This window comes from Epinephelus fuscoguttatus, linkage group LG1 (genome assembly GCF_011397635.1).
Source record: "Epinephelus fuscoguttatus linkage group LG1, E.fuscoguttatus.final_Chr_v1".
In the NCBI taxonomy this organism is placed as follows: domain Eukaryota; kingdom Metazoa; phylum Chordata; class Actinopteri; order Perciformes; family Serranidae; genus Epinephelus; species Epinephelus fuscoguttatus.
In genome coordinates, this window is record NC_064752.1 from 38002077 (window position 1) to 38029933 (window position 27857).

Here is a 27857-nt window from a genome sequence, read left to right on the forward strand (position 1 = left end):
GTGTGTAATATACAAATGGTCATACAGGGGTGAACTATTCCTTTAAGACCAAAACAATCCTCGCACGAACAAACAGTAACAGTTGTTTAAACAAGTTTTATTTTTTCAAACTGTAAATTAACAAAATCCATAAAAACGGTTCCTTAAATTTGAATAAAATCTAGAGTAAGAAAGAGGCAACAGCACATTAAATTCTGTAAAATCTGAATAACAACGGGGAACATGTCTATATCACAACTGTATGTACAATGCTGAGAACTTCAGTTTGGTGTGTAATCCTGCCAGCCGAACGACCAATAAACATTTTTGTGTTTTAAACAACCAAAAGGTGCTGCTAGAAAATATCTTCAGATATTTTAGACCCAAATTTAGACTTTAGCTGCAAGAAAGTCAAATCAATAGAGCACGACAGCTGCCTCATATTCTTTTAGCTCCAACTGTTTTACGATCAGCTGATGATGTTTGCTTTGTGGCAACCTTCACTCACATCTTTCATTTCAGCTGCTGCTGTCTCACAAAGTATGACATTGTTATTTGCACTATCCCACAAACTCATTTAAACATATTTAACTCTAACTATTTGACTATTTGAATTTGAACATCCTAAAGCCAACATACTGTTTCATTGGCAGATAACTAGGATGAGTTTCCCTGACCCCATCAGGACCATCCCAATCACAAACATCAACGATGAAAATGGCAGCTGAACACAAATATGCAAAAATATGATATTGAAAATTACAGTTTAACCTTCATTACAATTATAACACCCTCGGGACGTCTACCGTCTAGAAAGCTGGCTTTAGGTATTAACAAATATCCATTAAAGGATCCAACATATCCTGTAGTGTCCACTTTTTCTGTCCACTCCAGTACCGGGTATGAGGTGAGGAGAGGAGGTTCTTATTGCTTAGACATTGTTGGCGTCAAAATGGACTGATGCTTTGCTTGACTCAGAGTCTCAGATGAGGAATTGGCATGGTGACGTCACGGAAGAATCGGTGTACAAGGGCGTTTTTGGCAGATATCCTTTTGTTTGGATCGTAATTCAGCATTTCCTGCATGGACAAAAACAGAAATAGAGAAATATAGTTGTGTCTATATAGTAGAGCTGCAACTAACAACTATTGTCAATAACCTACCATTTCTTTTCCTGACTAATCGATTCATCATTTTAGTCTAAACAGTGTCAGGAAATAGTGAAAAATGTACAACATTTTTTGCCGACATTAGATATCAGACAAAAGCCAGAGACTGTAACATATGACGTTGTTGTGAACTACATTGGTAGCTGCCTCTGTCTCACTCAGATTAACCTGTGTCTGGGTCCACAGCTGCCTGCATCAGTATGAAAGTGAGGAGCTAGTCTCGCCACCAGAAAATCAGAGATCTCCGCCTTCTGACAGTCTGGGGACACTCCTTTCTAAAGTGTGTTTAACACACCGGCGAAAACGTCCGGCAACAAAGCAACGCCTCTTGCATTTTTGAAAAGGACACGCCTTCTCGGAAATGTGCGCTCCTCCTTTTCTCGTCCGCAAGGAAACAAACACACAGAGAGCTTGAAAATGGATGCCGAGAGATTTAACTCCGTTTTATCAAACGTGTGCTCATCCGTGAAGAAAATATTTTTTCCAGCGGATGTCTTAGTTACAACATTATTGAGCTAACTGGAGTAGTTTCATGTCTTATCTGACAACGGGAGGCTTCTACCAGATGACATCCTGTTATTAGCTTTGCTGCTACTGTTAGCTGTCCCTGTCAGCTGCAGCCACTGATGCTTTCTAGACATCGTGATTTCCTAAAACTGAATAAATACCACACATAGCAACACAAAACTGCTTTGCTAGCTCAATCATGCTGTAACTAAGATATCCGCTGGAAAAGATATTTTTTTCACAGACCGTTTAATGAGTTATTACCTATTACAGACACTGCTAACGGCTAACAGGGCTAACAGCTAACAGAGACACACAGAAATAGTAATGTTTGTTCAATCATTGTGTTTACAGACTTTACAAACATCGGATTAGTCCAAACGGTGATACAGTGATGTGAAAAATGTGATATATAGGCTATATATATAGCCAAAAGCTCTGCTGGTTGTCTACCCGGAAGTATTTGTAAACAACAATGCGATTCCCTCTAACGTTATAGTCCAGCCGGACGGATGAGTCATGGCCTTGTAAAAGATTATGTTTGTTTCTTTTAGTTGTCGAGAATGTGTTGCCGCAAACGCGACAAACATCCACTGAACTTTGACAGCGTTTTCTGCGAGCGCAGCTGAGCCATTTTGTACCGCTACGTGTTTCTAGTGGGACTATGTTTACAAGCACAAGAGTTCAGCGAGCCACCGATGGACCGCCCTGCAGATTTACTATTGGTTCTGCAACGTAGGGAGTTTTTTTTAAACTCTGAAATTGTATCCGTCCATCTAAACACAAAATCAGGGAGAAAGTCATCAGTCTTTATTTAAGCAAAGCGTCTAAAGACTGACTTGTGAGTCTAGTGAGGAGCTTACTCTGTAACTGAATCCTACACAATAGACCTTAAAACAACAACAACTGGAAGAACATCAGTTCCTTACTCAGGATTTCTGGTAAAAGGCTATGATACAGTGCTGGTTATGACTGCTTAGCAAAGTCAGGCGCAACCTGCCCCCACATCCTTAATGGCGGCCCAGAGTATGCACAAAAGTAGCACACAGCATCTGACCTCACGTTTCCCAGGCGGTAAAAGACGCAGCATGTGTTCTGGTACTGAGAGTTCATACTTCTGCCAAGGCTGCAAAATTATTTAACTTGTAATCTGCATCTTCATCAAAATTAAAAAAGTAACAAATTATCCTTGGACAGGATTTGTCTAATTTTGTTGCACTTAAGTGTAGTAGTTCATGGTCCTTGACCTTCTTCACAAACTTTAACATGTATATTATTGTCATATTTTGATCTGGCTAACACACAAACACACACACACGAGTCAAACTTCTTTTGCAAATGTAACACTAATCTATGAATGAATGACAAAGGTTCTCACCCCAAGCAGTTCTCTTCCATCCTCATCAAGAATTGGCACCACTTTGGATAAATCCTGTCGGGCCCACTTGGGGAAAGATGGTTTGTAGTCGGGCATTGATGTGACTCCTGGCCAGACGGTCTCATCAGGTGTGCCCAAGGTGCGGAAGATTCGGAATAACTGGTCGATCTCTGAGTCTCCAGGGAATAAAGCCCTCTTGGTGAGCTGCATGACAGTGGACAGTGAAGAGAGTCTGTTGGTTAGATGTTACATTTGATCTGCTGCGCAACATGTGCAGGCTTCAGTCATTCACAGTGAGGCTTATTGTAAAACATGGAACAGAATAAAAATTACCATCTCAGCAAAGATGCACCCCAGACTCCAGATGTCGACAGCTGTGGAGTAGTATTTACAGCCCAAGAGGATTTCTGGTGCTCTATACCAAAGTGTTACGACCTGAAAAATATCACGGAAGCAAGTTTGGTTTTTAGAAACACAATTTCTCAGGACTGCCATTAGCCAATGTTCACTATACCATTGTGCTCAATTCACACAGAGGAAGCATGATACAGTGAACACTGGCTACATTTTAAACCATACAACTCCAAACTTTTCTGAGAAGCCTGTTGACATGGATGGGTTAGCTGTACATGTTACCTCATGTGTGTAAGTGCGGACAGGCACCCCGAAGGCTCTCGCCAGGCCAAAGTCAGCAAGCTTGATCTCCCCCTGGGCGTTGATGAGGAGGTTCTGGGGCTTCAGGTCTCGATGAAGAACTCTGTGGGAGTGGCAGAAGGCCAGGCCTTGCAGCAGCTGGAAAAGATAGCTCTACAAAACACACACACAAAAATATACACCCAGGTAAGTCAACTTGAAAATCAAGGGTCCATTTACTCTCAATTTATTGAAGAGATTGAGACAGATTCATTTTTGCAAATCTAGCCGATGTTTACCTTAACCAGGGGCAGTGGGAGACCTGCGACTGTGAAGGAGTCCATAAACTTCTTTAGATCCTGATGAAGGAACTCAAAAACAAGGTAGAGCTTGTTCTCGGTGTGGATGACGTCCCGCAATCTGAAATATGTTAACAGGCAGGCTGGCGTGAGAACTTATAGAATCAAGTCACACAGGCAGGTGATACTGCAAACCAGATTTATTTAAGAGTTGTAACATCAGGCACTTACTTGACAATATTTGGGTGACTGAGTTCTTTGAGGAGTGAAATCTCTCGGATGGCAGTGCTTGGTACACCCTCTGTTTCCCTGAATGAAATAAAATGGAAATTACCTGGTTATGTTGAACTTGGTGAATGTTTTCGCAGTATTTGGCTTGTTTCAATGGTTTTCAGTTCCTTCTTTCTGTCTGTTGTGTATCTTCAGAGCAAACACTCAAAGCTTTTATACCAAAAGCAACTTGAGAGACAAAATAACTTGGACGTGCATTTGAAAGACAACCAGAGCTGTATAGCAGCATCTCTTATACTGGCACTGTTATTAGTCCTATAAATTTATCACTGCACCATCATTGGCAGGCAACATATTAGTAGGGCTGCTCAATATGCAAAAAAAAAAATAAAAAAATAAAAATCATACTTCTATTTTGACAGATATTGTGATTGCGTTTAAGCAGTTTAAGAAGTATTTATGTTTTATTGCATGGTGCACATAAGCAACATTTAGATCCATATTTAAATGTGCATTATATATATATGAATTACATGGCTCACAATTAATGCCTTAATGTGGACAAAAATTAGGGCTGTATATGCAAAAAAGTCATACTGCAATTATTTTGACAGCTATTGTGTTATGAGTCACAATTGTAATGGGAATTGTATTTTTTTGCAGTTTATTTGCACTGGAAAAAGTATAAAAATGATAAGGATGTGATTTTAACTGGGGTCTGCACCAAACAAACATGCTCCCTTATGTCATAAATATGATTTGTAGGCTGAGGCATCTCTGTAGCACCACAGTGACACATTTACCTTTGTCAAGATACTGCAGCTCCTGTGATTTGGATGTTGCACTTGGCCATATTGCACTTTAATATCGATTAATTGTGCAGCACAAAAACAATTTTCAGCAGTTTAACCAAAAACGTATATTTTTAAAGAGACTCCTAAAAGATACTTTCACCAAAAAAAAAAGAATAAAAAAATCGTATGTCCTTCAATATAATGTGACCCCTCTTTGGAGCAGATTGGGGACCACCACAGGGTGCCACTGCCCAAAAAACAACCATGGGTTTTAGGTTTTTTCTTATCATGCAAGTCATGTTTTGGTGTTGAACACAGTTAAATGGCTGCAGCACAATGTGTTAAATTTTAGATATATATTTCCATGAGCAGTGTCTAAATGTAGTTACAATGAAAGGCTAGTGGCTGATCAGCACTTATACCGTAAAATATTTTAGTTTCATATGTCATTTGCACCCTCCCCTCTGCAGCTGTAGCACTGTAAATGTTCCTACTGTGGGACTGATGAAGACTTGTCTTATACAACACTGTAAGAGATGAAGGGAGGAAGCTGTGCTAGTTATTTAGCTGCAGAGCTCGTCACTGTCACACCCTGATGTAAACCAGTGCCATCGCATTAGCAGCAGAGTAAAAGCAACAGTTAGCTCCAGTAACGTTAGCTTGGCCTCCCGTGGTGCCCAGATGTTCAACACCAACACTCACAACTCAACTTACGTGTCGAGTCGGATTTTCTTGAGAGCAACAGTTTCTCCGGTGACTTTGTTCTTGGCTTTGTAAACCACTCCATACGTCCCCTCTCCTATCTTCTCCACCTTCTGAAACGTATCCATTGTACAAAACAACACAACAGGAGCTTTGTTGGTTGTTCAGCTAGTTAGCAGGACTCCCCTCTTTGTGTGTGAGCTAACAACTGCTCGGTGGCTACAGAGACAGACGTTAACGGGCAACGCGGGGACCGACATATAACTAACTGCTGCTCCGGGTTCAAATTGTCCGGGTACACCACAGCTGGCGGGCAGCGACCCAGTAGAGGATTCACTGTCTCAGTTCAGAGCCAAACAGCTAAATACTGTGGGAGTCAGGTCATTTGTTAGCTCTGATAATGGTAATATCCGTAAATATGTGGATTAGCGTGGCGGTTCCTCTCTGCGAAAACACTCAACCAACACAGCGGCGTTTCCCGCGTTACCTCAGGGGCGCTCGTTTTCGTGTTCAAGACACACGGACTGTTGTTGCTGAATGGTGTTTCAGGGTTTTACGAAATTACTCCTCAAAGGCGTCTTCCTTATGAATCACCGTGAAATACACTACTCCATATGTAGGTCAAACTGTGTTTTAAATACTTTAAATTCTTTCCTTTAATGTCAGTCGGTGAAAGTTGAGAAAAGGAGTCGTGTTATACCGGGACGGGAAACAATTATCCATCAAACGTACCTCACAGGCCACATGGTGACACAACGGTGACGTATTACGTAATCAACGTCCGAGGCGGAAGTGGTAGCAGAGGAAAACCACAGACTGTATAAAATAAGGGAAACAAGTAAAAAAAAAAAAAGAACAAGTACGAACTTCTTAAATTAAAAATAAATTTTTAAAGGACAGAGAAACAGTTATTTCAGCTGAGGGGGTAGTTACCATTATCTTTATACATACATGGTAATTACACGTCATAGAAAACCATATAGACTGTAATAAAATAGCTTTCAGAAAAATAAATTAGTCAACAAAACTGCTGTTTTACAGGTTGACACAAAATACAACACAAGTAAAATACATTTTTAAAAAAGCAGCATAGTATACAAAGTAACAAGGCCTAATATTATTTGGCCAAACATCTGGAAACCTTTATAGCCAAGCTGTTTTCCAAAAATATACAGGTAGGTATTTTTGTTTATTTATTTATTTTTTATACTATTTTTGCACAGAAATCATGTTGTCTGGTATCTTGGTAAATGCTAAATGATGTAGTAAAAGGCCCCATGTTTCACAGTGCACTGAACAGGGCAGGATGCTAGAGATACAGTTGCTCCCTCTAGTGACAGTAAGTGTAGCTGTGCACTCCCTCACAGGTTCAGAGTAATGAGTTCTTTCCAACCTGGCATATACTGCATATCACACGCCTCCATAAAGGCTATTATTCCTAAAGTAGAGTCATAGACATTTTTCACAGTAGACACGTTTAATCATCATAACTGAAAAACACTGGAGGAGCCAATAACATTTCCATCAGTTATTAAATTTTTGCAGCAATTAACACTTCATCCAATCATGGTGAGGTCATGCAACAGCTTTGTGTGCCTCCAGGGCCGCATGAAGCAGTTATGGGACCCCAGAACTGTTGGCCCCTATTAGCCTCCAAGGCAACTTGCAACAAAGGTCTGCAGTTGGAATGAAGTTGACATGTCACAGTAGTAAATAAGACAATGAATGATGGCTGAGTTAAATTTAACAGCTTTGGGTCCTAGTATTATGAATGCTGGCTCATTGTCACACTGTCATGGCTTACTGGAATAAATAGTAAGAAATAAATTGAAACATGAAATGAAAGTAAGTTTTGATCTTAAACTTACTGAACTTGAAATAAGTGTAGGAAAAGGTTTGGTTTTTTTTTTAGGTTAAATATTATTCCACACCTATCTCAACTGATGCCATGCCCCCCACACCAGATAGATGCCAAAAATCTAAAAGTAAAAAAATAAGATCTCAAAGTTAAAAAAAAAATCTGGATTTAAATAGAAAGATTTGAAACTGTAAACAAAAAAAAACAAGGTCTAAATTTGATAACACAAAATCTGCAACTAAAAACCAATAAGACCTCAAACACACACACACACACACACACACACATATATATATATATATATATATATATTAAAGAGAAAAATGAAAACAAATAAAGGAATTTCAGAACTGACACAAATTTATACAGTATTTAACCTGAAAAATCCTTTCTTGCACTTATTTTTAGTTTGAATAATCAGAATCAGAATACTTTATTGATCCCCGGGGAGAAAACTGTGAATACACTGTTATATTTTTAAAGTTTGAATTAAAACTTAAGTTAAATTTTCAAATTTTGTTTTTCAATTACATTTAAAAAAAAAAAATCTTCAAAACGTTTGGCCTTGATTTTGCTCTGTACACCTGTGTATTTTGACAAGTCAAAATGGGACCTATATTAATCTGACACTGAGAGCAGGATTGGTCATGAGGCATTTGATGTCACCGGTTATAAGAGAAACAGCCTCTGTTAGAAGCACTCATACCAGCGCTGCACATGATCAAAGCCCAGAGGCTTGAAATGTATCCACCCAGCTGGTTTATATGTTGAGTGACATCTATTTCTCATTTAATGGAGGTTATATGTAGTTAGTGATTCACAGATTTGGAGTGATCTGTGTGAAAATGTTTTAATCGAGTGACAGATACCTTTTTTTTGAGGGTTTATAACACCAGAAGTATATCCTGATGAAAGTCATGTACTAATGAAAGTTTTCCTTTGTGTTTGCAGAAGTGTGCAACTAATTTGTCTCGTTTTTGAGTGTTGGTGTTTGGGAGGAAATCAACTGACTAACAGAGAGAAGGAATTAGGATTGTTGTTGTTGTTTAAGCCTTGTGAACGCACGGAATGGCTACTATTCTTGCTGTATTCATGAATTAACTTGCCCGTCTGGTCTGATATTGTGCTGACATTTCCCAAACCACATGGCCTTACTGACCTGGCTTTTGGCCAATAATAAAACAAAAATCCCAATTTTCTATGAGTTTGTGTTTGAAAACAGAAGGTTTGTGTGTGTGAGACTGCAAGTGAAGGACAGGCTCTGTGTTTGTATAATTTTAAAGCATCCAAGCCTTATTGTAACCCTGATGTGAAATTTGATAACCCTCTATTACTTGCCACATTATGTTTCGGCAGTTCCACAAATTATTGTGGTTATTTCCCTTTATTTTATGTGGCAAATAATTCATCACTCTATTCTGGCTCGCTGTAAAGAAAACTACAAAACAATTATCATCTAATGCAGCCAGTCTGTGCAACGCATTGTTAACTACATCAAGGAATTTTCCTGGAAAGCAAGCAGTTGTAAAATTCCCAGATTTTCAATTCTACAACTCTCTATGTTGTCTTTAATTCTACAAATTCCCCAAACGTGATATTGAGACACCATACAATGGAGACTAATGAGCAAAGAAGCTAATGGTCGACTGTTTGTGGTATGTTAAGTCAGGTGCTCTGTGGGAAGGATTTACTTCCTCCTGAACTCTGCTGTTAGCACATGAGGGGTCACATGTGGAGCAGCCTGAGCAGACTCACAGGCATGAGACAACGTCAGTGGAAAAACCACTAATTACTGTGACAATAACAACCCCTCAGTAAAATATGATTGCATAATAATATGTTCACTGTGTATTTAAATTACATTTTAACAATTAACACACAGAAGTAGTTACAGAAAAATGAAACAAGTCCAAAGGAAAAGAAAAAGGATGTGTAAAATATGTGTATTTAAGAAAAAGAGAAATAACTGTAAAGGGCCAGTGTGTAAGATTTAGGGGGATTTAGTGGCATCTAGTGGTGAGGATTGCAGATTGCAACCAGCTGAAACTTCGCCCGGTTAAGATTCCTTTAGAGTTCATTGTTCAGGAGGTTTCTACCAGGAGCTGAATTATCCGCAGAAGTCTCTTCCTCTCCAAAAGAAACAGACCAGGTGGTTTAAACAGTTTAAAACACTGAATAAAGCCGTTTCACATTACATATCAGTGTTTCTCCGACACTGCTCATCACAGAGGGGCTGCTAACTACAGTGGCCCTGTCTAGAGCCAGTGTCTGTTTGTCTGTTCTGGGCTACTGTATAAACATGGAGGTGCAACATGGTGGACTCCGTGGATGAGGACCCGCTCCCTGTGTAGAAATAAACAGCTCATTCTAAGGTTATAAAACCCAGTGATTCTTACTTTCAGGTGATTATACACTTAAAGGGGAACTAATGTTTTTTTCAACCTGGGCCCTATTTTCCGATCTACTTTTGTCTAAATGAGTGACAGGATGTTCAGTATTTGACATTTCTCCAGTACGAAGCTAGGGCTGACCTGCCTGCAGCCCGTGAGCGTGCGCTATATTAAATAATAGGGCACTCAGATCGCGTCAAACAACGTCAAAATACGCCCACTAAAAGTACATTTTTTTCACACAGATAGGCTCGGATTGTTCGTATAACAACATAACGGAAATAAAATGAACGTCTGTGTTTACCTTTAGCTGGATTTGGACATGTTTCTCTGCTTGTTGCTGCTCCCTCTCTCTCCTCGTCCGCTCTTCAATTTCAATTTTTGACTTCACCTGTTTGTCCTGCACCTGGTACCTAATACAGTCTTTGGATGTGCACACAGCCCTTCTTCTTTGAAAAACTATTATGAACCCAGCCACTTTTTTTCTTCTATTTTTTTCCCCACTTTTTATAACTTCAGATTTTACTCTTTAAGGAAAACAATTTGGATTTTTGTCAGAATCACTTATATGATATAATATAAACTTGTATAATAATAACAATAAAATCCTTAATCCAGCCTCCTTTGCGTAGCAATTGCTTTCATATTAGAAACATATTCAGTTTTGATAAATATACAAGTTTACAGTATCCTGCTTGATTGTAGGGTACTTGAGATATGGATACTGTTTTTTTAATCCAGCATAAACCCAGGCACTCAGGATAACATAAATAATTCATTTTGTATAATGATATCTTATTTCAGGATTTATTGATGCTGTGTGCCTTGTGTTGTTTGAATGCGACATGTGAGCTGCTTCATTGGGCTTAATGTTACTCATATTTGTATTATAAACAAGCAAGTGGAAAATAACAGACGTGGGAACTGATAAAAATCATTTATATTCAAGAAGGTGACAGTTTATCAGTGAAGATGGGTTTTTTGTTCTTTAATCACTCCCAGAATCAATCAGCTCCTTCCTCAAATGCATTCTTGTCCTCTTCTGAATGAAACTTTGGATTATGCCTCATAAACTGAGCATGGGTGTGTCTGTGTTGCTGCGAGCACACATTCTTAGAGCTGCAGCAGCCTGAGGTGGACAGCTGAATACGGAGGAATAGCTGAGGAAATAAAAGGATGCTATTGATTTGCCTCCCACACACTGCTCTTGTGACGCCCATGCACACATAGCTCTAAGGTCATACGTCAAAAACAGGCATGACTTGAGCTTTGCTCGCAGATCTCACCACTCTCTCCTTCCTTGAGCAGGCATTATGTACAACAATTTCATTTACACTGCGCAGAAAGAATCCATTGATTTTCCAGTAATGCACTCAGAAAATATTGTCCTGCTCGAGGCATGTCTGTTACTTTGTGTTCGTTTGAATTATTAACGTGCAGTATATCCATCTTTTGGAGCGTTTTTTCTGTATTAAATTACCGTACAAGTTCCTTTCTCTAGAGGTTCCTTATTTGAGAGACTGCATTTATGACACATTGTGTTGGAATCAGAAAAAAATGAGTGGAATTTGGATTAAATATGGTTTACATTTAAGCAGTGGTGAAAGAAGCAAATCTTTTATTCCATTTAAAGTAGCAATACCAGTACAAAAAATACACTGTCACAAGTAAAAGCCCTGCATTCAAAACCTTACTTAAGTAAAAGTACATAAATAGCCTATTAGCATTAAAATATACTTTGGTATCAAAAGTAAAAGTACTCATTGAGGAGAAGGATTCATTTCAGAATAATGTACACTATATAACTGGAGTATCATTAGTGATGCATTAATGTGTACATCAATAAATGGAATTATATACTTTATATACTGCTGGGTTACTTAAACTTTAATAATATAGGCCCATCCTAATTTATCTGTTGATTTTACATTTTGCATTAATAATGTAAATCTGCAAAGTAACTCTACAGCTTTAAAACAAATGCAGTGGAGTAAAAAGTTCAGTTATTTCTCTCTGACAAGTAGTGGAGGAGAAATATTAAGTACCATAAAATGGAAATTCTCAAGCACCAGTATCTCAAACGTTAAGTATAGTATTTAAGTTCATAAATGATCCCCAAATGGGCCTACTGGGAACAGGCCCAGGGGCCAAAGTGTCAGTGACCCCCCAACCTTCACCTGCGAAATGTCACTCAAATTAACATGTATCGATCAGGAAGATACTCAGAATGACCACAAAGAGATGCAAAGGAAGTACAAAGAGACAAAAAGCGATTTCAAAGATACATAAAATGATTAAAACATACACAAATATACCCCTCAGAGGCACAAAATGACCTCAAAGTGACACAAAACACCTATAAGGAGATGCAAAGGAACTACAGAAAGAAAGAAAATGACCAAAAAGGACATTAATATATCCCTAAGAGATACAAACTGTTTATAAAAAACACAAAACAACCACAGGGACACACAAAATTACCACACAGAGACACAAGGTTACAAAAAGATCTTTACAACTAATAAGATACACGAAACGACAATAAAAAAGGCAAACTCAGCGCAAATTCTGTGTCTTGCTCCTATGTAGGGAAGGTGGAGGGGCCTTTTGCATGTCTGTGCCCACGGGCCAATTGTCTCATCATCCACCCATGCTTAACTTAATGTACTTAGTTACATTCTACCACTGTTCTCAAACAAAAATACACATAACACACAAAGTAAAATCATTGCTAACTCAGGCAGAGAAAAAGAATTAATAGAAAAGATCATAATGTTAACAAGTAAACACAACAGTTTTTATAAAACACAACAATAGTTTGTAATAATTAGTAAGAAAACAGTACTCATATCTGTTCTTTCCAAAGGGGGTGGTCCCAGTCCGAGACTCCCAGTGATGTCAGAGGTGAGAAGAAACTTTATGGTAATTCAGGTCTGAGGCCCTCATAAAGAGAGCGAAAGGACATTTCTTAAGTCTCTCTGGGAGTTGTGTTGGGGTTCAGGACTGCTGGGTGAGGATCGGGGCTCATAGAGAGGAGACAGACCAACAAATACAGGATGAGGACTCTGGCACTGCTGCTGCTGGTTTTGGCTTTTACATTTGCCACTGCGACAAGTGAGTTCAATTTTTTTTTTCTCAGTGCTATTACAGTGAACTTTTGTATTTCATTTTACACTCTTAGAAAAGATTTAAAGCAAGAAAAGCTGCATACGAATAAAGAGGAATTACCTTATCTATCTTGTTAGCTTAATTCTTTCTTTTACGAAAAGCAAAGTTTAAGAGTTGAGTGTAAATAATTTGTTAAGATGGAGTTTTTGCAACAGGGAGAGTGGTTAATGTTCATTGTCTGTGACTAATGTTCTGCTTTGCCATCAATTACATGCTTTAGTCTGTAACTGTTTGGACTACAAATTGAAAAGCAAATAAATATTTCTCATTTCCATGCTTATTTCATGCTAACACGCTCCGCACTGAGAGGGAAGATGTACAACCTTTTGGCAGTTTGCATCCATGATAATTCAGTGCAATTATTCAGAAAACTGTTCTGTCATGTATGGTCTTGTCTTGTCACACTTGGGAAATTGAAAAACATTCATCATCTTATTTTATGCAACGGCTTTTCCATATACACACATCACAGGCTGAGGAAAAAAGCCCAGGGAGCCAGTTGTCTGGGATCCCTCATTCCTCTCACTGGGATTACTGATGCTGCTGCTCAGCTGATGGTCACATGAAAGGGATTGAGGGGGATTGCAGATCGTGTGACTCCCACCGCCAAGAACCCCGACACTCCTCACTCCTCCTCAACACCACAAACACTGACCCGCTCTCGTTTACATAAGCATCTGTCAATATGTCCAAATCCTGCTTGATTATCATAGAAATACATATAAAAGTTGTGCCTCTATTAAAAGGTGTACACAACTTTAATTCGAATGAAATAAGCAGTTAATAGTATAACTAGGCACAAACAAAACATAAATATCATATAACATACACTGAATAATACTGACGTACATTTTTTGCAGCTGAGGAATGGATTTTAGAAATAAAAGCTTCAAAAAAAAAAGTATTTTTTCATCATATGTGCTAGTTGAAACTTATGAAAATAGCATGTGTTGCAGAATGTAGCTTCTTTTCCTGAAGAGTCTTTGATATTTCTTCCAGAGTCTAGAAGTCAGTTCACACGTTACCGCTCATGGAACTCACGGATGTATCCCGTATGGAAAGATGGAGACCCAAGATTCAGGAACTGTTGGTCTGGTGAGGCTTCATTTCTCAGTTTCTCAAAACAGAAATGTTACAATATTCTGTCTGCAGGTCAAGCCAAAGATGTTAAAATGTGTTTGTTTTTTTTCAGGTGGTGAAGTAACTTTTGATCTGAAAAACGATGCACCCACCCTGACTGGAGCAAAAGCAACCTTCAGTATTAATCTTAATTTCCCACCAAATCAGACAATGCTGCCTGACGGACAGGTGGTCTGGGCACAAAACTGTACCATCAATGGTAAGAAACTTTTCTGTGAAAGAATAATTTTTTCACAAGTTTAACTACAACATGATCTTAATATCAAGACACATTTTTGACATGATGTTTCCTAAGGAATTTAATTGTTTTTACCTCCCATATCAAGAATTTAGTAAGAAAAACCTCATTAAATAATGTATAGATGATTATGCAAAAGAACAAATTTATCTGTGAATTACCTGTTAGACCACTAAATATTTATCATAATCTGTGTGATTTTTGAAACTGTGCTACTTTCATTATGAAGGGTCAAAAGACAATTTATTCCTTTTTTTAATTCCTTATAACTATATGCAGTCTTACAGTTGGAATGATCACACGTCTGTTAATGCTATGGATGTATGATCTGTGGCTGCCGTCTTTTTCAGGACAACAGTACCAGGCGGGTCAGGCTGTGTATCCTGACCAGGACTCCCAGTCGACTGGAGTTTTTCCTGATGGTACACCCTTCAACAGGAGCCAGAACAAGAAACCCCACTACGTGTTTGTGTGGAAGACATGGGGTAAAGATATTTAATTTTATAATATTTACTTTAGGGCGGCACGGTGGTGTGGTGGTTAGCACTCTCGCCTCACAGCAAGAGGGTTGCCGGTTCGATCCCGGGCTTGGGAGCCCTTCTGTGCGGAGTTTGCATGTTCTCCCCGTGTCAGCGTGGGTTCTCTCCGGGCACTCCGGCTTCCTCCCACAGTCCAAAGACATGCAGATTGGGGACTAGGTTAACTGATAACTCTAAATTGTCCGTAGGTGTGAATGTGAGCGTAAATGGTTGTTTGTCTCTATGTGTCAGCCCTGCGATAGTCTGGCAACCTGTCCAGGGTGTACCCTGCCTCTCGCCCGATGTAGCTGGGATAGGCTCCAGCCCCCCCGCGACCCTCAAGAGGATGAAGCAGTTAGAAGATGAATGAATGAATGAATGAATGAATATTTACTTTAATATAATATTTACTGTTAAAAACCAAGGTTGATCCTTAGCTGCAGTTAATGCTGCAGTAGGACACCAAAATACTGCAAATGCCATGAATACTTTACATTAACATGTAAAAGCTTCATAGAGACAAAGAACAGAACACTTTACATTTCAACAATGCTGCAGTTAGGTTTAGGTATAAAAAAAACACTTGGTCATGTTTAGGAGAAGATGTTTTGGCTTAAAATACTTCGGTTGGCCCCTTGGAAAAGCAGCGATGTCTCTGTAAAAAACTGCCAAAAAAGCTGCTGGAAACACAGCAATGGGTTGTTAAAACACAACTGGTTTTGTTGTTTGTTGCTTTCCGATAGTGTTATGCATGTCAGGTGTCTTGCCTATGTGTCATGCCATCCATCATTGCCTCCAGCAGTGGCGTAGGGAAGTTATGACAGGCCCCAGTGCACACTATTATGACGGGCCCTAGTGCATGCTATCGTGCATGCATTGTCTTGACACAAATAGAGACTTGACATCAGACAGCATCAACATATATATTACCCAACAATTATCATTGCATATCTGACAAAAATATCAAAAACAGTAAGAAATTATTCATTTAAATGAATAGTTTTAATAGTATAGTTACAGACAGGCATTAATGTTAAAGTTTAATATTTGCCCTAGATCGTTTTACAAACAAAGCCTTTTGAGTAAACAACTTGTTTGTGCTGATCCCCAGCATTTTATAACTGTCATGAAAAAAATCATCACATTTTTACATTTGAAGACACACTGTAAAGGAAAATGCATATTGTATTGAAATTGTGCTTTTGCTCAGGGAAATGATTTGTTTGTTAACTTATTCCCTGATTAATTAGTATAATGTGGATAAATTTGTAATGACCCTTAAGAAGTTTTATTTAATTTATCTGTTTTGGTAAACTAGTTGCAAAGTCTGACACTATTCATTCATTTAATAGCAGAGCGCCAGGTAAGAAGAAGCCAATGTGCCAAATTTAAGAAAAAATTGGAGACATTCTTCTGCAATTCAGAAAATAAAAAGTTAATTTCTTCATTCTTTTTGTCTTCCACAACAAATCAAAGACATGGTAGAATCTCATGTTCTACATGATAAAAGTAACACCTGGAGTGTCTCCAAAATTTGTGAATTCAGTAACTTTCACTGTGATCACCAGACCACTCTAAAGAATTACAATGCTGCTCTGTTCAAGGGCGTTACTGGCAGGTGGCAGACGGACCCTCCTCCTCCCTCACTATCGGCACAGACAATGTCCCCCTGGGCTCCTACAACATGGAGGTTGTCATCTATCACTGCCGCGGCAAAGACAAGTTCATCCCTCTGGGCTATGCCTCCACGGTCTTCACCATCACAGGTGACCTAACCAACAATTTCTAACCTAGCTGGAGGAAGATGATTCTACATTGTTATTATTTCTTTAACTAGCTCCACGTCTTTTACTCCATCCTCAGACCAGGTTCCCTTCACCATATCGCTCGCCCAAGTCAATGATGTTAACGAGAACGACCAGAACTTCATCCAGAACCGAGCCATTGCTTTCAGCGTCAAGCTCCATGATCCCAGCCAGTATCTCAACAATGCCGACATCAGCTTCAGCTGGGACTTTGGTGACAGCACTGGTACCCTGATCTCCAGAGACCTCACCGTCACACATACATACCTCACAGTCGGGACGTTCAAACCTCAGGTGGTCCTGATGGCAAGCATCCCCAATGGCTGTGGAAACCCCACTGCTGGTGAGATTTTAAACTAATTATTCTCTTTTTTATCTTTTAGACATACATATTCTCCTATAAGAAGTGTGCGATAAGTTTGGCTCAGTTGTCTTTAACATTTCTTTCAGCTGTTCCTATGGATGCCTCTGCTGCTCCAGCAGTAGTTGTGATGGCCTCCACCCCTGCAGCCGTCCCTGCAGCACCAGCTGAGGGAGGAGATGCAATTGCTCTGGACGTTCCTGCCTCTGACGCCACTCCCCTCGCTGCGTCCGTGCAGCCAGCTGAAGCAGAAGATGGAGAAGCAGTCATTGATGCAGACACAGAGGCGGTAGAGGTTGCCTCAGTAGCACCTGCAGTAGTCGACACAGCTGTTGCTCCAGAGGAACAAGATCCTGCTGACACTGCTGCAGAAGTGGATGTTGCTGCCGAGGGTGCAGATGCAGCAGCAGGTGAGGTGGCCACTGCTGTAGATGCCGATGCAGCTGCTGCAGACATCGATGCAGCTGTTGCAGACACTGACGCAGCTGCTGCCGATACAGCTGCTGCAGATGCCGACGCCGATACAGCTGCTGCAGATGCTGACGCAGCTGCTGCCGATGCTGATACAGCTGCTGCAGATGCTGACGCAGCTGCTGCCGATGCTGATACAGCTGCTGCAGATGCCGATACAGCTGCTGCCGATGCAGCTGCTGCAGATGAAACCGCAGTGGCTGCAGATGAAACCGCAGTGGTTGCTGATGAAACTGCAGTGGTTGCAGATGAAACCACAGTGGTTTCAGATGCAGCTGAAGAAAATGAGCCTGTGATTGACGCTGCTGCTTCAGTTGCACCTGTTGCAGAGGGTGAAGAAGCTGCAGTTGAGGACGCTGGCGCTGCCACTGTTGCTCCTGCAGCTGAAGTACCTGTAGAGCAAGAAGTTGACGTAGCTGTCGATGCTGCTGCTGATGCTGATGCAGAGGTGGTCCAGGCTGAAACAGAAGCCCCTGCTGATAACATTGTAGCCCCTGCTGCCACTGAGGCCACAGCTGTAGAAGAGGCAGCACCAGCTGCTGATACTGAGGCTGAAGTACAGGCAACTGAGAATGAAGCTGCAGCTCCTGCAGGTGAGTGTTTACTGTAAACTAAAATAAGTATACAGAAAATAAAAAGACGTCTCTTGTTACAGAAGTATTACGGCAAAATGTTTCTTATTTTCCAAAACAACCAGCAGGTGATGAAGAGGCCGTTGCAGCTGAAGGTGAAGTCCAAGCAGAGGCAGAAGCAGATCCAGCACAGGTTCCCCTCGTTGTGGCTAAAAGACAAGCACCAGAGCTGACAGCTGACTGCATGGTCTACCGTTATGGCTCCCTCGCCACCTCTGTAGATGTTATTCGTGAGTCAATACAGTTTTTGTAGCTATGGCAGTTTATACTTCATTCGATGATGTTCTGCTTTAATAGTAAACAAGTAGGGTTTAATGGTGTCTTAATCTCCCCTTCTGCCTCTTTCAACCCTGCAGAGGGTATTGAAAGTGTAGAGATTGTACAGATGACCAACGTTGTAGCAATGGTGACTGAGTTGGATCAGAATGCTGTGGACGTCACCATTACCTGTCAGGGAAGGTGAGCAGTAACATCCATCAGCTCAATAAAGAGAGCACCCAGGCAGGGTCAAGAGGTTCACTTACGGTTCAGCTTAACTTTAGAAGTGTATTGATTTTGACTAAAAGTATTGCAACAATAATCTCGTAGGTTGCCAGCACAGAAACTGGGATATGTATTGTCTTATTAAGCATTATGCTTAGCACAAAAAACCCATTTATTTATAAAATAACATATCCACTTATGATTGTTCTTTTTGTAACTATGTCTCTACATCTTCACTATCCTTCCTCCAGTCTGCCAAATGAGGTCTGCACAGTCATATCAGATGCTGACTGTATCACACCAGTGGAAACAGTCTGTAATGCAGCTACACCCTCTCCAGACTGTCAAATGATCCTTCGTCAGTTCTTCAATGACTCCGGAGTATTTTGCATCAATGTCTCTCTGACCAATGATGTCAGTCTTGCTGTGGCAAGTGCTAGAGTCAGTGTAACACTAGGTGGGTGGAAGAAAAATGAATTCATAACACTAAATTACTCAATTTATAGATTTTTCTCTTATTTGTATGATGTGCTTCAATTGCAGCTTCTGGTGGTTCCCCAGCTGGAACTGCAGCCACAGTCCTGGGGGTAATGGTTCTCGCCTGTGTTGTCTGTTGCATTGGTTTGATGTATAGGTGAGTACCTAATTTATTATTAACTTAATTTATGAATTTAATGTGAGGTAAATATGAATGAAAAAAAAAGAAAAATCTGTTTTTGCCTCCATTTTAATGTGAGGATGTAATTTGTCACAGCAGGAAACATACAGGTGATGACATCAATTTAGGTGTGTCAGAAGCCATGTCAATAAGCCAGTATGCACAATATCAAAAAGTGACCAGTAAAACTGAGTCATCAGTATAGTATCATTCACATATACAGTGTTAAGGCCCAGACACACCAAACCAACATCAAAGAACTGGTGACGATGAAGGCTGCCTGTTGGGCGGCCTCATGTCTGCTGTGTCTTACCCAAGACCCTCAAGACCGACAAGTTGGATTCCAGCCAGTTAGCACAGTATCAGCACAACTTGATGTTGAAAAATCAAAAGATATTTACTATGTGCTAGCAAACACTAACACATGCAATTACAAACAGTATCTGCTAAAGAGCGAAGTGGCTGAAAAACACAATTTTACCTTATACAACAAGTTTGTTTTTATCTCATACCCTCTCAGATTTAGTTGTTTGTTTGCTTTCTTCACTTCTGTTTCTCTTCTCCTGCACTAACCCTAACCCAAACCCAGTCACAGTGATTTCATTTAACCGACGGGCTAGGAAATTGACCAGTGCCTGAGGGTTGGCTCGGTGTGTTGGGGCCCTTAGAAAAAATAAGGGGTCTGGGGACTGATCCCTGTGGAACACTCAAACAGACAGCTGACAGCTGAGTCTTTTCAACAGTAATTTGAGCTAACATCAGTATGCTAATATGCACACAATGACAATGTTAACATGCTGTTGTTTAGCAGGGAACATTTACCATGTTCACCATCACAGTGTAGCGTGTTAGAATGCTAACATTCATTAATAAGCACTGAAAAGAAAAAAAAAAATCTGCTACCCATAGCTTTGCAGGTATTTGGACATTAACTTTAGTTTTGGACAAAATGAAATTTTATCCTGATGATGGTTCTGGATGAAAAGTTAAAGAATCACCAAACTGTTTACAGTTCATACTGAGGGGACAGTTACCACAAAGTGAAGCCAAAACATCCTGATTGTCCCCCTGGTGGCCGGCTGCAGTAACCTCACTCCCTCTATGTTAGCAGATGGGGACATGGGCCAAACAAAAAAATTCAAACTTTTTTCCAAAGATGGCTTTTGCCATTTTATGTAATTCTTATCATGCTAAAGTACTGTATGTGCCAATTTTCATTTTCTAATGCGTTTGGTTTTAATGAGTTATTTGATGCTATAAAAAAGTATTGGGTTAAAAGAGAGGCTGTTATGGTTAAGATTTAGAGTTTGATCTCATTACTTATAAAGTGAATCACGTGTTAATTTAGAATGAATTGTTAAGTTGATCATTGCTACATTTGCCCTCATAATTATTCATTACAGTGTTGCATTGTGGCAGGGTTCAGATATCCATAATGATGGTGGGTTTGTCTGCACTAGTGGTGGAAGTGGTTTGTAGGGGCATGTAAAGCAGCCGATACAGGTGGATGTATCGGCTGCTTTACATGTCTCGTTTTGTATGATGGGAGTAAGTAGAGCCGGGTGGTCCACCTTTACATAGAGTCTGTAGTCCGTACCAAACTTCTTGGAACTATCTTTCTTCTTCTTCTTTTCTTTTCTTTTTAAACAGTTAAACAGTTTTCATTCCTTTTTTACTTTTTTATGATTTTGTATGTTTTTGACATCTAGGCCTCTATTTAATGCCATATAAACTCCTAGATGTCACTGGGTAAAACCACATATTTACTTTAACTTAGTTTTTAGTGAACCATTCTCACCAATTTCACCTGTTTCATGTTTCTGTGCAGGCGGTTTAAACAATATCAGCCACTGAGAGAAGACAGTAATGGAGGCAGCTCGGCGGTAACATCAGTGCCTATGTTGTTGTGGAACCTATTGAGCCGACAGTCGCCAGGAGAGAGTCGTCCACTGCTTCAGGGGAGGATTGTGTGAATAACATCATCAGCTCATGCACTCAACATCATCACCATCCATTAAAATACTGACTTTATGCACATTATACTCTATCTATAGTGATATTGTAACTGCCAATGTACGATACCAGAACCAATTAAATGAGCCAAGTTAAGTGAACCAGCCCCGTGTGCAACAACATGCGTAGAAATAGAAAGAAGTGTGAAATAGAGAAGTGTCAGAAGAATGTTGAAAGTGATATTTATTTTGACCTGCAGTGTTTTATATTAATTGGCACCATTAGTTTATAGAAGCCATGCCTTACTCTTTTATTTTTGGCCTACTTATACTAAATCAATGTTAACACATTTCAGTTCTTTCTTTACATTGTAATTAAATCACTTACATCACAGAACGTTATGAAATGAATAAAATGGAACTTTATTACCATTATGTGTTTATCTCCTTTTCATTTTCATGTAATATTCATGTGATTTTATGTCTCGAAGAGTTGAACAGCAGAGGAAAGTAATTTTTTGAATCTGATCATCAGAAATGGAAATATTTGGTTGATTTATTGAACCATGAAGTCAATACAACAACACTTTGGCTGGAACAACACAAAACTGATTAATGGTGTCATCACTATAAAATGTTTAATTGATATATTTATATAAAGTATTTTGTTATTTTATTGAATCTTTTTTTACATGCAAGGTGTAATACATTATTTTTACGTTAACAATGGATCAAATGTGTATTAAGAAAAGGGTTGATGAAGCAATGAGAATTATCACATCTTTGCAGTTCCCCTTAAGCTCTGCAGAATAAGTTTTTTTACCTTATAGTTTTGTTTTGTTTTTGCCCGTAGCTTCACTATTTTGTTTCACTCTCACCACTCTACACTCACCTCTACAGATTAAAGGGGTCAAATAATTCCCTCAGGAGTTGGTGGAGACCAACACTGAGCTAAAAGGAAATTTAATATTGCATTTACATTCAAAGTTTCAACTACAATGAATGTGAATGTTGCTCCCAATCTGTTGGATATGTAAATAGGCAACTGTTTAAAACACATTTGTTATAGTAACTTTATAAGGTGATATAATGTTTGCTGCCCCCAAGTGGACAAAAAAATCAACAAATGCAGGTTTAACGAAAACCTTAAAGGTATGCTATGCAGGATTTTCCTTTAAAAAAAAAAGAATATAGAATGTATAGTGACCCTTCTCAGTCATCATCTGACTCGGCCCTCTGCCTGTATTTTCTTATTTTCTTCTTGTCTTTACAGCGTACAGGTGAGGTTGGGACTTTATAGAAATATAGTGGCCAGGTGCTGGACTGTAAGCAGTACGCATCCAAGAGGAGAACACAAATATTGCAGACACAGCGCTGAAAAAAGAAATAAATAAAAATGCAAAGGTCATGAGGTCATAAACCAAGCAAAGTGAATCTAGCGCTGGCTTTTACTTTTGCCAGCGATACTATTAACAAACAGTAACTAACCTGCATAGTATAGGCTATCTTTAAAGGTCATTACCGCTAAACCATAAACATCCATCGGGGCAAATCTATTACAGTGACTTTATGTTTAAAGAAAAGCATAAATCAATAAAACAGTGAAATGGGCGTTAAAACATATCACACATTTACACTGAGCCACAGATTAAATAGCGGGTACAAAACATATAGACAACATACTCAATGTATTAATAAATAAAAGTAAAAATTAATGGACAATATTCTAAAAACAACAAAAGATACCTTGTTTAGATGGCAGCAAACCACCTAATAAAATATGTACAAGCATGTCAGGAGCATTTCACATGTACTCAGCAGGCACTTATAGGTGGAGCAGAGATGCGCTCAGGAAGTGGTGTGGTTACAGAAACACTGCAGCTGAGTATGCTAAAAAAAAATACTGCCATCATGTTCTGCTCTCTGCTCAATTAAAATGATTCATTAAGATGTTGCAGGGTACCTTTATGTATTGAGCTGACAAAGAGCTGCTGGTCGTAACATGAACATCATATGACACACCGCAGTGCAGGCAAGAGGCTGACGTCAATGCAGCAGAATCTTTATTGGAAGAAGCTATAAGGCCTGGCCTGCACAGGGGAAACAAAGATGTAGAGCGATAGGGAAGTAAAGGAAAAGATGGCTCTTGATAACATGGTTTGTATTTAGGAATCAAAGTAAAGGTGCGAAGGTAGTGAAGGCTGTTGCATTCTTGATGTCAGTTTTTACTGAAATTAAAATTCAGCCTTTCGTATTATTGCACCAGAGAGGGAAACAGACTCGCCTAAGTCTTTGGGCAGTAAAATATGGGATAAAAGCATACTTTTCTCAACAAAACTATTGGGATATGAGGGGGAAACTTGTATTGATGGGGTTTCACTCAGGCATACACTGCTACATGTCCTTGCTCTCTCTATCTTTTTACTAACATACATAAATATTCCAAATGAATATCCTTCCAACGGACTTGTGTAACACTGCAGTGCTCCATTACAGTAATTACACAAACACAGCCATTAATCACCCTCTCCCGTTAACGTGTTTCTTGGTCACATGTACAGTGTTGTTTAGCCATCTCCTTTCATTCTGGGTGTGCACTGCAGTCAAGACAAAATCCCACAGCTCTGCTTGAACGCCATCATTTTTCACATGATGATCTCTATCTTGGACCTGACAGCCCTCCCACAGCTTACCAGGCCTGCAGCTTTTAATAGGTCACAGCATCCTGCACACTAGTCCCAGTCAAAGTGGCTGAGCTGTCAGCACACTCCGGGAACTGGCTACTCTTTTCCAGATAACCAGGCCTGTCTCTTACAAGTCATGAGTCCTTTCTGAGACCTGAAGATCAGTCAGTGAGTTGACACCACCCAAGCAGCTACACAGCTCTGATTAATTTGAGCGATTCTTTATTGCACACCACTCCCTAGCAACTGATGTTAAAGGGGATACAGTTTCCTTCATCTGTCCTCTACACTGCAGAAACCTACCACAGTCAAGGATGTAGCAATAAGTCTTGCTGCAGCACCCAATCAGCACATACAGTACTTCTGACACAACATTTTCTTCTTCTTTTTACCATGGTAATAACATTTGTCACAAGTTTCAAGTTATTCTTGTCTCACAGTTTCAACCTTGACTAAATTCTACACATATTGATTTTAACATCCTAAACTTCAGTAGTGTCACACAGAGTTGATTTGAAACATAAAGAAATCTGGCATGTGAAGCATAAATACACTACTCAGGAGTTTTCAAAGCTAGTTGATGGAAAGTCTTACAGAATGAAATATTTCAACTTTGTTTTTTTTGCTATAGTGGTCTATAGTAAATGTCCCAACTGACCACCAATGTCAATGTAAATGTTGATATGTGGTTGAATTTAGGTTGTGACTTTGAGTGACCAGGATAATGCCAACCTTAATTTGACATAGAATACTAACGACAGATGACGTTAATATTTTGTTGTTTTAGGTTGTGTTGTTAAGTAACCAAAATTCAGCATCTTTCAAATGTCTTATGCCATCATCTTGACCTTGAATAACAACATATATTCATAAGGGATGAAGAACAAAACCCAACATCTGCAAAACATCACAATGTTTACGTCCACAGAACATGAAATTCTTATGTTGTTAGGCATTTTAATTATTGTCAACCTGATTTTCACTCCAGTGAAAACTTGCGTCTGTCTGTCACGAGAGTCTGGCGTCTTTCTAACATCATATTGATGTCCGGGGCCAGCTGGGACAGTAGATAACTGTTTATATTCTTTAGTGCTTTCATAACCCTACCATAACCAGAGTTTATTTGCAGTAACCACCATCTTTCTGTAACTTTGAACATACCATAGTTGACATACAGATATTGTAGAAAGCAGATATGACTTCAGACGTAAACATAAATAGATAAATAAACATTATCATTTGCAAAATTGTTCACTATGGATGTTCTTGTTAAGGAATGGGGTTAGGATGCTAACAGTGGTGGTACGTAACTAAGTACATTTACTCAACTAGCACACATTTGAAGTACTTTACTTGAGTATTTCCATTTTATGCACCTTACACTAATACTCCACTACATCTCAGAGTCAAAAAATGTCCTTCTTATCCTACTTTTTAAGATCAATAAACTATTTAAAAACCCTCTATGATCAGTTGGAAAATGCATCACAAAGCTGAAAACAAGGCTGTTCTTCTGACACCATGGAAAGCTGATTTTTTTTTAGAGACACGTGGTCCTCACAGTGCAGCCAAGTAACAACCATATGATGATTTTATAGAATATGATGAATTGCTGTAGATTAAAGTACCCAAAGTAGCTGAGTGAGCAAAACCTTAAACATCTACAGCAGCAAAATACAACATACACATAAATGCAGCAGTAAAATTAATCCAAAAACATCATGTATAATAGTAAAACACTGACATGAAACATTTACTATGCAAAGAGTACTTTTCATACCATAAGTATAATTTGCTGATAATAGTTACGTACTTTTACTTAGTGTGGCATTATTACTTTTACTCATATACAGGATCTGAGTACTTCCTCCATCACTGGATACTGCCAATATGAGTCACTAAAGTCAGATTTTTTAAATAAAATGACAGCTGTAAATTGGTCCTGCATGATATGATGAAAATATGGGATAATGTTAAATATCACGATACTTGCGATAAATTAAGATATTAAAGTATACTCATTTTTCTCCTGCTTTCAGTATACTGCTAAAATACCACCAATTGCATGTTGATTAAGAAAAAATAAATTATTTCTAACATTTTTATTGAACTACCTGAACATTGAGCTGAACACAAAAGGCAGCAATAAACATTTCAAAGGGCAGTTTTCTACCGATTCTCTCTTGACTTTAGTGCAAATGTCACAATCTTTCTGTGTTTATTGCACAGGTTGACATCCCAATGACGATAAAGAAACAATATCGTGCAGCTGTATTGCAAATGTTTCTGTAAGCTCAGTTTATTCGTGCAGCAGCGCTCTGTGCTGTTGTTACTGCTGACTACTGCTCAGGACACACGTTTGATTAGATTTCTTATCAGAGACCACACCCAAGACAACATATATAAACAGAGGGTGAATCCTGTCCCCCCTAAAATTAAATCAGAGCACAATATGTTTATTACTTTTTATCCCATATGACTGAACTATCTAAATGCCTCTTTAGGTTTGAAACATGACACACATGCTGTGAGTTCAATATGTGGAACAGATATCCTGGCCTGACACTGTCCAAGCAGCAAGATTGAATTTATGGCCCCTTGGGGAATTCTCCGAGAACCAGAAGGATCAATCGCTAATGGTAACATCTGGCTGATGGTTAGGATTACTGATACAGTCCAGTTCAAAATCCTTGACCTGTATGTTTTTGCATGTGTGTGTTTGCCTGACATACATGCTGTAAATTACAGTGTAGAAATGAAAATGTAGTCTCAACGCTGATAACAAACCTTGGACAGACTGGAGCAGGATCTGGGGAAAGAATAGAAATGAGATGTGCTCTGAGTAGAGAGCGTGAGACAGGGGGTGAGACAGAGGGGGGAGGGAGAGAGAGGAGAGAGTTACTGACCATAAAGCAGGTTGATTAGATTACAGAGCTAAGACTAACATGGGCCATTTGTTACACAGAGAGTCAGAGCTCTGCAGGAGCAGCCATGCAGACCCAGAGGGAGGAAAATCAAATGTGTAAGTGTGCGTTTGTGAATGGCAGACTGTTGAAGAGATAACTATACCCATCACTACAGTGTGCTCCAGATGCTCCATCAGAAAGAGGAAACCCAAATATCATGGAGACCTAAAATTTAATTAGAACAGTTCAAAATAAAGGCCACTGGTTGATGTTAAACTGTGTGTCTGACAGAGACGCAAATATCACATTATGTGTTATATTTGTTGGGTATTATGTTTCATACAAGAAGGAATAAATGGACGAGATTAAAGGTTTCAAGCATCACAGAGGACACAAAGGGAAGACAGTGCCACACCCAGTTGACACAGAGCATGCTCAGCATTACGTCAACTTTATATGAAAGTGGTAGCCTGTCTACAGTCCTCAATTAAAATGACTACACACACACACACACACACACACACACACACACACACACACACACTGCCTCACAGATTATCACCAACACTAATGTTACATTTTTATCCAACATTTGAAGCCTACCAGAACATGGACAGTGGAAACCACAGTAATATATGGAAAAGTGCTTATCGATCTTGCTGCCTGCCTTGTCATTGTGAGTTGGGGCTTAAAGTCCGGATCAGTGGTTGATTTAGTCAAGTTAAAATGTTTAACCACATACCATAACTTACAGTAAAGCCTTGAGTCCTTGCACTTTGTTGTTTTATCAGCCCTGCAACTAGGACTCATACATCTCTACAGAGAAACTAACAGATACACTATTGATTGCATCACAGCATTTTTGTCCCTAAAGATCAATTATAACACCATCTGTCAAGAG

The 27857-nt window shown here is 39.3% G+C and overlaps 2 protein-coding genes across 3 annotated transcripts; one reads left to right on the top strand and one right to left on the bottom strand.

Annotated features, from left to right (window-relative positions):
• Positions 1–81: 81 nt before the first annotated feature.
• Positions 82–6325, bottom strand: cdk2 (cyclin-dependent kinase 2). Its single transcript, XM_049586976.1, has 7 exons — positions 5705–6325; positions 4197–4274; positions 3966–4086; positions 3670–3840; positions 3367–3468; positions 3034–3237; positions 82–1058 (listed from the first exon to the last, which is right to left on the bottom strand). Exons 1-7 carry the CDS (start codon positions 5818–5820, stop codon positions 954–956), a joined length of 897 nt encoding a protein of 298 aa, XP_049442933.1. The 5' UTR covers positions 5821–6325; the 3' UTR covers positions 82–953.
• A 6597-nt stretch (positions 6326–12922) lies between these two features.
• Positions 12923–21798, top strand: pmela (premelanosome protein a). Of its 2 annotated transcripts, none has more exons than XM_049577986.1 (12): positions 12923–13054; positions 14108–14203; positions 14301–14447; positions 14837–14971; positions 16609–16770; positions 16868–17152; positions 17260–18234; positions 18339–18503; positions 18630–18732; positions 19008–19213; positions 19300–19390; positions 21243–21798. In XM_049577986.1, exons 1-12 carry the CDS (start codon positions 12997–12999, stop codon positions 21385–21387), a joined length of 2568 nt encoding a protein of 855 aa, XP_049433943.1. In that variant the 5' UTR covers positions 12923–12996; the 3' UTR covers positions 21388–21798. The 2 variants fall into 2 exon arrangements, with proteins under 2 accessions (XP_049433943.1, XP_049433953.1); XM_049577996.1 differs by having other exon boundaries at positions 18342–18503.
• The last annotated feature ends 6059 nt before the right edge of the window (positions 21799–27857 follow it).

Bases quoted from the DNA above. Each gene is read 5' to 3' on its own strand.
- pmela (XM_049577986.1), top strand. From the start codon at position 12,997: ATGAGGACTCTGGCACTGCTGCTGCTGGTTTTGGCTTTTACATTTGCC. The intron at 14,448-14,836 runs GTAAGAAACTTT...CGTCTTTTTCAG, and splicing joins ACAAAACTGTACCATCAATG to GACAACAGTACCAGGCGGGT. The intron at 18,504-18,629 runs GTGAGTCAATAC...TCAACCCTGCAG, and splicing joins CACCTCTGTAGATGTTATTC to AGGGTATTGAAAGTGTAGAG.
- cdk2 (XM_049586976.1), bottom strand. From the start codon at position 5,820: ATGGATACGTTTCAGAAGGTGGAGAAGATAGGAGAGGGGACGTATGGA. The intron at 3,469-3,669 runs GTAACATGTACA...GATATTTTTCAG, and splicing joins TCCGCACTTACACACATGAG to GTCGTAACACTTTGGTATAG. The intron at 1,059-3,033 runs GTGAGAACCTTT...TTGTCCATGCAG, and splicing joins ATGGAAGAGAACTGCTTGGG to GAAATGCTGAATTACGATCC.